The sequence below is a fragment of the Patiria miniata genome, unplaced genomic scaffold (genome assembly GCF_015706575.1).
Source record: "Patiria miniata isolate m_02_andy unplaced genomic scaffold, ASM1570657v1 HiC_scaffold_3, whole genome shotgun sequence".
In the NCBI taxonomy this organism is placed as follows: Eukaryota; Metazoa; Echinodermata; class Asteroidea; order Valvatida; family Asterinidae; genus Patiria; species Patiria miniata.
In genome coordinates, this window is record NW_024037069.1 from 40,389,431 (window position 1) to 40,398,875 (window position 9,445).

Here is a 9,445-nt window from a genome sequence, read left to right on the forward strand (position 1 = left end):
TAATACCCGCAAAAAAATTATTTGTGAGTACTCAAGTTGAGAGACTCAAAAGAAAAGCTGCAAATGACTTACCATACTCAACGAGATCTTCTCTCTTTCCAATCTTGAACAAGGAAGCCTTAAAAGAACACAATTATATCCAAGTTCACAAGCTACTTCAGAGAATCAAAACATTTGTCCAGCACTTTGCATAAAGAGCCGGACAAGAAAACAATTATAAATATATCCAAGTTCATAAGCTACTTCAAAGAATCAAAACATTTCAATTTAATTGACAAACAAACAAACATCAGCCTAAGGGAAGAGACACAGACAATAGGAGCAGGCATGCAACTTGGAAGAAACAAAAAACGAGGAAACTCCAATCTTTACAAGACTTTGTACAGTGTTTTACAATTTTTAATGGCATAAGTGTGAAGTTAAAAAAGAGGAAATCAGCTGATCCAGTTGCATGCCTGTAGGAGAGATTTAACTGATCTGTCTACGCTGTGCTTTGACTGTGTAAATTTGTTACTTTTTCTTTATTTCCAAAGCATATTGCTCTGACGGGGTAAGTCCCTTGATGACGAGCAGAGCATACTGTTCGAAACGTCGAGTTAAACCAACTGGTTCTTGTCAGAACCACACAACTCACTCAATCACAAGGTGTTACCGCAAACCTCCTATTCAAAGTTCCCTTCTTGATGTTCAAAGTGTTATTTTGGAATCATTTCAAATATAGAATTGTGGATGCCACCCTCAGACAGAAAATCCTTTGACCAAGGAAGGACAAGTGGGTTAGGCTAGTGTATTCAAAGAAAATGATGTCAAATCTGTTACATACCAATGTATACAGTAGTCCAGACAGAAACGTCATGCCAATCATCGTGTCATCTGAAATTAAGAAAAACAATACACAAATAAAGCTTCATTTGAGTACAAGAATAAATGTGAATGAGTAATTACCATGTGCCCAGTGGGGGTGGGGCGTGAAAAGTCGAATCACATTGGCACGTTAGGATAAATAATGGCATTTATAAAATATAAGAAAATCGTTAATTTACACTTTGTCTCTGTCAGGCTGCGTAGACACCAGTCCAAGAAGCTTGGAAGTTGCTCTTGCTTGACGTCATGGCGGGTCAGAAATCTGGGAAGAAAATGACATATGGCACAGATGGAAACTAGTTATTTGTGAATTGAATGCAAGTCAAAACAACTTGGCCAGAGTTTCCTGACTTTTTCTAACTTACAGAATGGAGTAACTGAAGAGGGTCAAAGGATTGAAAAAATCCAAAATTGGAAAAAAAAACAAGATTGATAACTTTTAAGCATGGAAAAACTCCCTAAGATTCAAAAAGTTCCAAAAATCTGCCAATATACACACTCTCTCAAGACAATAAGCACACTACACTGTCTTATATAATCACAATAAAAAAAAAAACACATCTTGAAAAATTTCCAAGAACATCTTGAAAAATTTCCAAGATCAAATGATTCCCAAGATCAAACGATTCCCAAGATTAAAAACATTCTCGGGGTTGAAAAGTACTTCCCAAGATGAAAACCAAACTTCCAACAATTCCAAAAATTCTGAAGATCCAAAACATTCCCAAAAATGGAAATAAAATTTCCACAGATTGAAAAAAAAAATCCCAAGATTGAAAAATTCCCCGGACTGAAAAAAACGTTCCCAAGATTGAAAGCATTCCCAAGATTACCAACTCCCAAGATGGAAAAAAAATCATCCCAAGACAGAAAGAAATTAAAACACATTGTTTCATGCAAGCACCAAAAAGGCACATCTTGCAAACGTGTGCATATGAAGGTTTTCCAAGGTGAGGCTAGCTCCATTAACCCTTACCCTACTAGACCCTCCAACGCATGCCAATATGTGCCTCAAGAAAATCTCCTATGTTTTTTGCATGGCCCTCCAATATCTGCCATGTCATTTCAAGGGTAACTGGACAGGCACTCCAATACATGCCACAGAGAACAATGAGAGTCCTCTGATAACAAAGTGAGTGCCCCCAGCTGGTCAGTATCAGGCACCCTCCAGGGCCTCCAACTCCTGCCAATTGGAGCCTTCACTGTTAAGACAAACTATCTGCCAATAAACTGCAGCTGGAGGGCATTGGCATAACCAACTGACATGCAGTAAACTACCCTCAGAGAGTAAGGGTTAATGACTTTTGAGTGACTTACTTTGCAATCATCAGAGCAGCGGCATCCCTGGACTTGTCGGTGACTCGGAGGTACCGCTGCCGAAGAAAAAACAAATCAAACCACTTAACAGCAACATACATCATATTTAGGGATTAATACAGCTCTTCCTTGCTCTGACTGACTCCATGTCAGTAAGGAGAAAATTCATCACTTGTAGGGAACAGAGCAACTAGTGGAGTGTCATGGCCTAGCGGTTAAGAGCACCGGACTCATGCTCTGGTGTTCCAGAGGCAACAGTGGCATGGGTTTGAGCCCGGGTCTTGACATTTGTGCCCTTAAACAAGGTACTTAACCATTATTGCTTCGTCCTTCAGATGGGACATCTGTAGGTCCTGTGTGTTGTGTAATGCAATGCACGTAATAGAACCCATTGACATTTATCGTTATCAGAATGGGTTTGTCCTGGGCTGAATTTCACGGCGCTGCTTAATAGTTAGCAGAAGTTGTGCTTATTATAGCAGAAAAATTTGCTAACCTTAAGCACTATTTCACGGCATGGATGTGCTAACGGTCGCGCAGGCATGCATATTTCTATTGTTACGTCACCAAATTAAGCAAATTTTTCCTCTGAAGTAAGCGTGCCTTATGCTGTGCTTATTACGGTCTCCATGAAATAGACGGAGTCTCTGTTAGCTGAAAATTGTGTGCTTAGCAGCGCCATGAAATTTAGCCCTGGTCTTTCCTGTTAAAACTCCCAAGACAGTACCTCCAAGACAAAAAACCTCAGGGGAAAAAATAGAGCTTTATATCATTTTCATATGGAGTAACTTTCTAGGGCTAACATTTTTAAAAACCAGGGTATCACTAGTGGGCGCCAACCATGCAATCATTTCCAGCACAATCCAGGCCCTTTAACCCTAACCTCACCTAAAGCTACTAAATACTACTGAGCAGTAACCTGTAGTATGCATTTCTTTCCATACAAGTGTGCACAACACATGAAGTATTCTGTGGAATTTGGTACTTGATGCCCAAAGAGTCTTTAGGTAAAGTCCGAAGTTTCCCGTTTTGTAAAATCAAAATTCCATTTTCTTAAAATTGAAAATTCCATTTTCTTGGGGTTTCTTAAAAAACAAACACCACGATCACACACAAGTTGACACAGCAAGGAAGTTTCACTCTAGATGTCACCGCACGCACTCACACACGCACGCACGAGGTAGCCTGCTGGCCGCACGCGGGGCATACAGAAAATCGTGCATAAATACATACATGTACATATATATATATATCCATGGCATACAATGGAGTGTCGTTCTGTGATGCATAATTCATGACAGACGGCTTGCCTGTGCACCAATCAGGGGCCACTGTGCATGCGGTGCTAGCCAAGTAGGCCATTTAGCAGTTGTGATATAATGCGGGCGATGTGACAGTATTGGTTTCAAGACGTTCTTTTCGGTCATTCCGCATGTTAAATTGCATGATACCATGCATGCGCGCGCTGCACATCCGCACTGCGAAAGGCGTCGTGGAACCAAGACCAGCAATTTGCATTTTGACACGAACTCAGCTGGCTCCCAATGCACATAAAATACAAATCCCGCAGTACTGCCGTGTTACCAGTGATGCTGATGTCGCATCACGTTGTACATAATGTACGTGCGTGCGTTTGGCCATGCAATCGCTTCAGTACCGCTACGATGTGCATTTGGAAAGAACAAATTAAAGACTGACACTACGACAACGTTTAATGACCCACCTTAGCCACGTTGATGATCCTCATCATGGTAGGCTCTTTTTTCCGCCCCTCGTCGTCCATCGGTGCGTTGCTGTCCAGCCTGGACATGTCAAACGGTATCATGCAGATGATGGACATCCACAGCAGCAGCATGTAGCGTGTCTCCCACGTCTGCATGATTTTTTTTTTTAAATGATCATAATATGGACTTTCTGTAAGGGTGACGTAAATTCAATCGAACCATTCAGATGATCCTGGCAAGTTCAGTGGTCGAGTGGTATTGGTCTGCACTAGTAAGCAGGAGGTCGTGGGTTTGAGTCCCACCAGAGTAGTTTGTGACATTTTTTTTCTCAAAATCACTCGGGAGGACACTGAGTATACAATGTTCATAAAAATATGTCAAGGAAGGGGAAAACCCAAAATTGAAAAAATTTCAGTGCGTTACACAATGTAGGCCTTATATTACCCAAATTGTTCCTATGACTAGACAATCGTTCCCCCGTAACAATAAAAGTTTATATGAAATACGTACATGTAGTTCTATGGACACACACTGCCCACAGTTAACGTCAGAACTGAATTTACAAACATGTATAAGGGGTTATGGGGTACACAAATGAACGACCAGAAAAAGGGACAACGGAACACAGCAAGTCAATCAATAGAAATCTCTGTATCAAGTTTAACTTATCATGATGACACCGTCTGTGGGAAATGCACACAAACACTATATTGTTAATAAAATGGAATTTTGCATCGGGGTGATGTAAATCAATTAGGTTTTGCCCTTCACCGACGTATAAACACTGTATACTCAGTGTGTTACCTCCCGAGTGAAAGTTGGTAAAAATCACTCGGGTGGGACTCGAACCCACGACCTCCTGCTTTCTAGTGCAGATGTCTTACCACTCGACCACCGAGCTAACGGGATCGGTTGGCCGGTTTGAATCTGATGTATATAGCAGCGGGTACCGCATAAACTATTTTATTATAAGATGAAATTTTTGCGTCGGGGTGATATAAATCAAATTAGGTTTTGCCCTTCATCGACGTTTAAACACTGTATACTCAGTGTGTTACCTCCCGAGTGACATTTGGAAAAAATCACTTGGGTGGGACTCGAACCCAGGACCTCCTGTTTTAATAATAATACTAATAATATATAGTGCTTATATAGCGCTTTATACCAAAGGTCTCAAAGCGCTTCACAATTATTACCCCTGTTCATCAGGCCATGAGACCAGTTTCTGCAGCAGCTCAAGATCAGCGCAATCTGGTCTCTACCTTCACAGGTACCCATTTGTACTCCTGGGTGGAGAGAGGCAATTGTAGTAAAGTGTCTTGCCCAAGAACACAAGCACCATGTTTCCCGTCCGGGTTCAAACCCACGTACCGCGGCAAGTGAGTCGAACACCGTAACCATTGGACCACAGCGCTCCAAAAATGCTTTCTAGTGCAGATGTCTTACCACTCGACCACCGAGCTAACGGGATTGGTTGGCCGGTTCGTACAGTAGCAGCGGGTACCGCATAAACTATTATAAGATGGAATTTTTGCGTCGGGGTGATATGTCAGTCAAAAGAAATCTCTGTATCGAGTTTAACTTATCATGATGACACCATCAGTGGGAAAAGCACACAAACACTATGTTGTATCGTGATTTAAGGAGAAACATTATGAAGGTATTCAAAGTTCCCACAACTCTGTCTGATTTTGTCCTGACAATCATCTTCCCTACAATTCAGTTCTTACCAAGAAATCCGCAGGATCCTGTCTGGTCAGTAGAGTTAACACTGGCTCCAGATCAGCAACCTCATGGGGCAGGATACGCACAATAGTCTTGAATCCACGGGCCTGAGAATTTCAATGAATTCAAGTTTCAATTTTAAGTGAAGAAGTGAAACATGCTTCGAAGTTCACCCAAATTTGTGACCTGTTCTGTCAAAAGCAGACGCTTCTGGGCAGAGGTTGAAATTGAGATAGGGCCAAAAAACGCTGTGTGGGTGATTTTTATCGATTTTCAAATTTTTGCATATTTGTAATCCTGAACATGTCTAAAATATATTATAAAAGTTTGAAACCCTAATTTGAACTCTACATATACTATTTTTGATGATTTTGATAAGGTATATCAGTTAAAGAAATAACTGTTTTGTGATGTTCGTGGCCATTTTCTCCGTTTTCTACTTTTCGACACAATGAACTTCAAAATAGCATAACTCTGCCCAGGAATGACCGGTTTCAAAAATTAAACCACCCATGCCCAGGAAAGTCTGATTTTGACAGAACAGGTCACATTTGAGGATCAAGCCCTGTGTTAAGATAGAGTGGCTTGGCTGCAGTCTTGAATCCATCAATTACTGCAAAACCAGGTAAAAAGATATCAGGGTTTATGAGACGATTTTTTTTATCCAGACAACACACAATCAAACTGAGTTTCTTAACACATGAACTGCTCCTGTGCACAAGTAACAATCCCAGTACATACCTTTTTTTGTTTTACCATTTTGGATGTCCTCAAAAACAAAAACAGTAAACGAACCATTGACCGTTTTACTGTTTTACAGTTTTGTAAAACGGTAAAACGGTGTTAAGTCACAAAACACTCTTACCTTATTGGGTTTTTTAAAAAGTGATAACCAGTTAGTTGCCTTATTTTTTAGAGCATTGTTTACAAAAACATCACAATGACAAAATGGTCAATAGTCTTGTTGACCTTTTTTTGATTCTGGTTTGACAAATTAAGCAATGTACCTTGGAATATTAATGTGTCCTTGGGATCGAGTCACTGGTATCCTTGCCACTAGAGAATTTAAAAGTGGTCACAAAGCGTTGTCTACTGTTTTTGCAAGGAGTCGATAGAATCACTCTTAGGCCAAAAAAAAAAGTCTCCGGTTTCTGGTATGGAGCTTGCCCAAAAAGTGGTGCGGCGACGCGGCTTTTTTTTTTTTGTACCCGATTTTTTTGCTTCAAATGTCGGCTGATGACTGCAAATGGTGCCCGACTAAACTTAGTGCAAATATATGGGAGTCCAAAGAGGCCACATAAACCTTATTCTCGACCATAACCCAATCTAAAAACACGTTAAAATTGTGCAGCAGCAGGATTCCAGTCAAACCAGTGAGTTTGGCGGTTTTGAGACATCATCTTTCATTGAAAAAAAAAATTTCATGTTGCCGACGCACATGGCTACGGCGACGCGCGCGCATACCAGAAACCGGAGACTGTTTTTTTGGGCCTTACTGAGTTTTTTTCTTTTGATAACATTTTTGCCTTGTTGCCTGCTCACCTTGGTTAGCAGATAGAGAAACTTGAATGCGAGGTGGGACAGTGGGGGTTCACATGCTGGGTTCCTGGCGATGTCTAGCAAGGGGAGTAACATGCCTTCAAGGTGAGGGTCCATCAGGTGAGGTTGCTCCTGGTACTTGTCAACAATTACTGAAAACGAGACCGAAAAAAAGGAGACAAGTTGAAGTTTATACAAACTTAACATTGAAGCAGTCATATAATAAGGTGTTTCACGGTAATATGCGTCAATCTTGTCGACGGGGCAATTTTACACACTTTGCTGTGCACCCATCGTCAATGGAAAACTTTGGCGTTTTCAAGTCATCATGTGGTCATTCCAAAATGCGCCCGCATGTAGCAATGCGTGTTGTTTTTGCCCTGTGGAAAAGATGGCGCATATAAGTTACCGTGAAACACCTAATTTTCCTCAATATCCTTACAAAATTGAATGGTCATCATTCACATAAGCCTATTCGTACACATGACACAAGAAGTAGGACAAATTGGAAAAAAAAACATTTTAAAGCTTATCCCTAACCCTGCCGGACGCAACACAGTGCATTAACATGTCCAGGAAAAAAACCTAATTTGCATATAAATACAAATGTACATACACGTACTGCATGGTGCACATTGACCATTACCCCCGGAGTTTAACCCTACAGTCTCTAATATTGCACGCTTTGCTTTCAAAATATGATTGGCAAGTTCTAATCACATTCAATGAACAACCAACATGGTGACACCCAGCTCAAACTGTTCACACTGATGGGGGGGGGGGGGCCACCGGGGGATATGGACATCCAGTGGGGGACACGTGCCCCCACCAATGACACCCCCTCCCCCAGTTACACCACTATCTAAAGCTAGCAAGATGCTGCATATAAACATTTGAAACATAACATTAGGGCTGTCAAGGACAAGTATATGTATTTACAGGTCAACGTGCACTTGCTGTATGTTCAAGTACATGTGTAAATATATGCAAATTAGGTTTTTTTTCCCTAGACATGCTATTCAAAGAGCTTCAATATGATGTACAACTTGGCTTTGTAGGCGCTATAGATTTTGAGGTACAAGTATTGAAAGTTCGGAGGTCATGCTAATTAGTCAAAAGTTTGTTGACCCGTATCTCAAAAACTAACGAGCCAATTTACAACAACAAAAAATCAGTTTTGGGGGTTCTCATACAGGCCAATCATCACACCAAATACCATTTCATATCTGTGAAGGTCCGGTCCAAAATCGTGTTGAATTGACACAGAATGACCCTTAGAGGGTTATTGACCCCTCCCCCCCCCCCCCAATATTTTCTAAAGATTGCCCTTTTCCATTCAAATACCCTTGTTTCATCGTCCGTTCCGGTTGCCTTCTTTTTATTTCACTTATGTATCGCCCTGACTGAGGCCTGAAAAGCACCATATATTGTCCATTAGTGTGCATAATTGTCGGTTTTCAACAGCGGCCCCATCGGTTGTGCAACTTGTGCCTTTGTCTTTGAAGGATGGGGGCGGGGGGAAGTCTGACAACCATAGTTACCATGGCAACCTCAACAACAATTAAATTAACTTTATGTCAAACAATCTGGAGACTCTACATGCTCTAGACTAGTGGTCATGCTAGTAAATCTTGCAAATATTAGATCATGGCACTTTTTCTGGCATGTTAAAGATTTTATTTTAACGCAAATATCTGCATCAGTGCATGATTAAATTTTAAGGATTGGGCAACGTGTAGGCTAAGCCATATCATAACTGGTCAATGGAAAATTTCACATAAATTAAAAATTACCGACCAGTGAAACTTTCCACTGCTAGCTCCACGGCTATTTGCTCATTGTAAATGGTCGTCAAACTGTTGATAAGTCCTTTGGCCTCTTCTGCCTCCGTGAACTCCTCATGAGTGCCCCCCGCCTGAGCCGTATTCCCATCCTCCGTGCCTTCGTCCATCGGAACGTTGCCCGTGATTTTGCCTTTTACGTTGGCCGCCATTATGTCATCTGTGTAATACAGCGCCCTCTCTCGGGACTGCTGCTAAGCCAATGATTAAATGGGCGGAGCATGTACACACTGAAAAAGGGGATGCTTATACTTAAGCAATCTTACGCTTTTAATATGGGGCATTGTTTATGAATACCTAATAATACCTTATATAATTAGTAGGTTTCCAAATGGTTAGTTTTTATCAGTTCCTCCCATTGGTACTTGTGGTTAACTGGCTTAAACTTTAGTTGGAATATTTCTTGTGAAATTTTTAAATGATCGATCTCACTCA

At 41.0% G+C, this 9,445-nt stretch overlaps 1 protein-coding gene across 1 annotated transcript in view; it reads right to left on the bottom strand.

Annotated features, from left to right (window-relative positions):
* The window catches only part of LOC119736812 (tubulin-specific chaperone D-like), a 48,306-nt gene extending 39,120 nt beyond the window's left edge, over positions 1–9,186 (bottom strand). Inside the window, exons 1-8 of the mRNA XM_038210822.1 lie at positions 8,967–9,186; positions 7,173–7,321; positions 5,636–5,737; positions 3,905–4,054; positions 2,182–2,237; positions 1,044–1,126; positions 824–873; positions 73–118 (exon numbers count right to left, since the gene is read on the bottom strand). Coding sequence (XP_038066750.1) covers positions 73–118; positions 824–873; positions 1,044–1,126; positions 2,182–2,237; positions 3,905–4,054; positions 5,636–5,737; positions 7,173–7,321; positions 8,967–9,162 — 832 coding nt within the window. The 5' untranslated portion in view covers positions 9,163–9,186. The remainder of the gene's footprint in view (positions 1–72; positions 119–823; positions 874–1,043; positions 1,127–2,181; positions 2,238–3,904; positions 4,055–5,635; positions 5,738–7,172; positions 7,322–8,966) is intronic.
* Between the last annotated feature and the right edge of the window lie 259 nt (positions 9,187–9,445).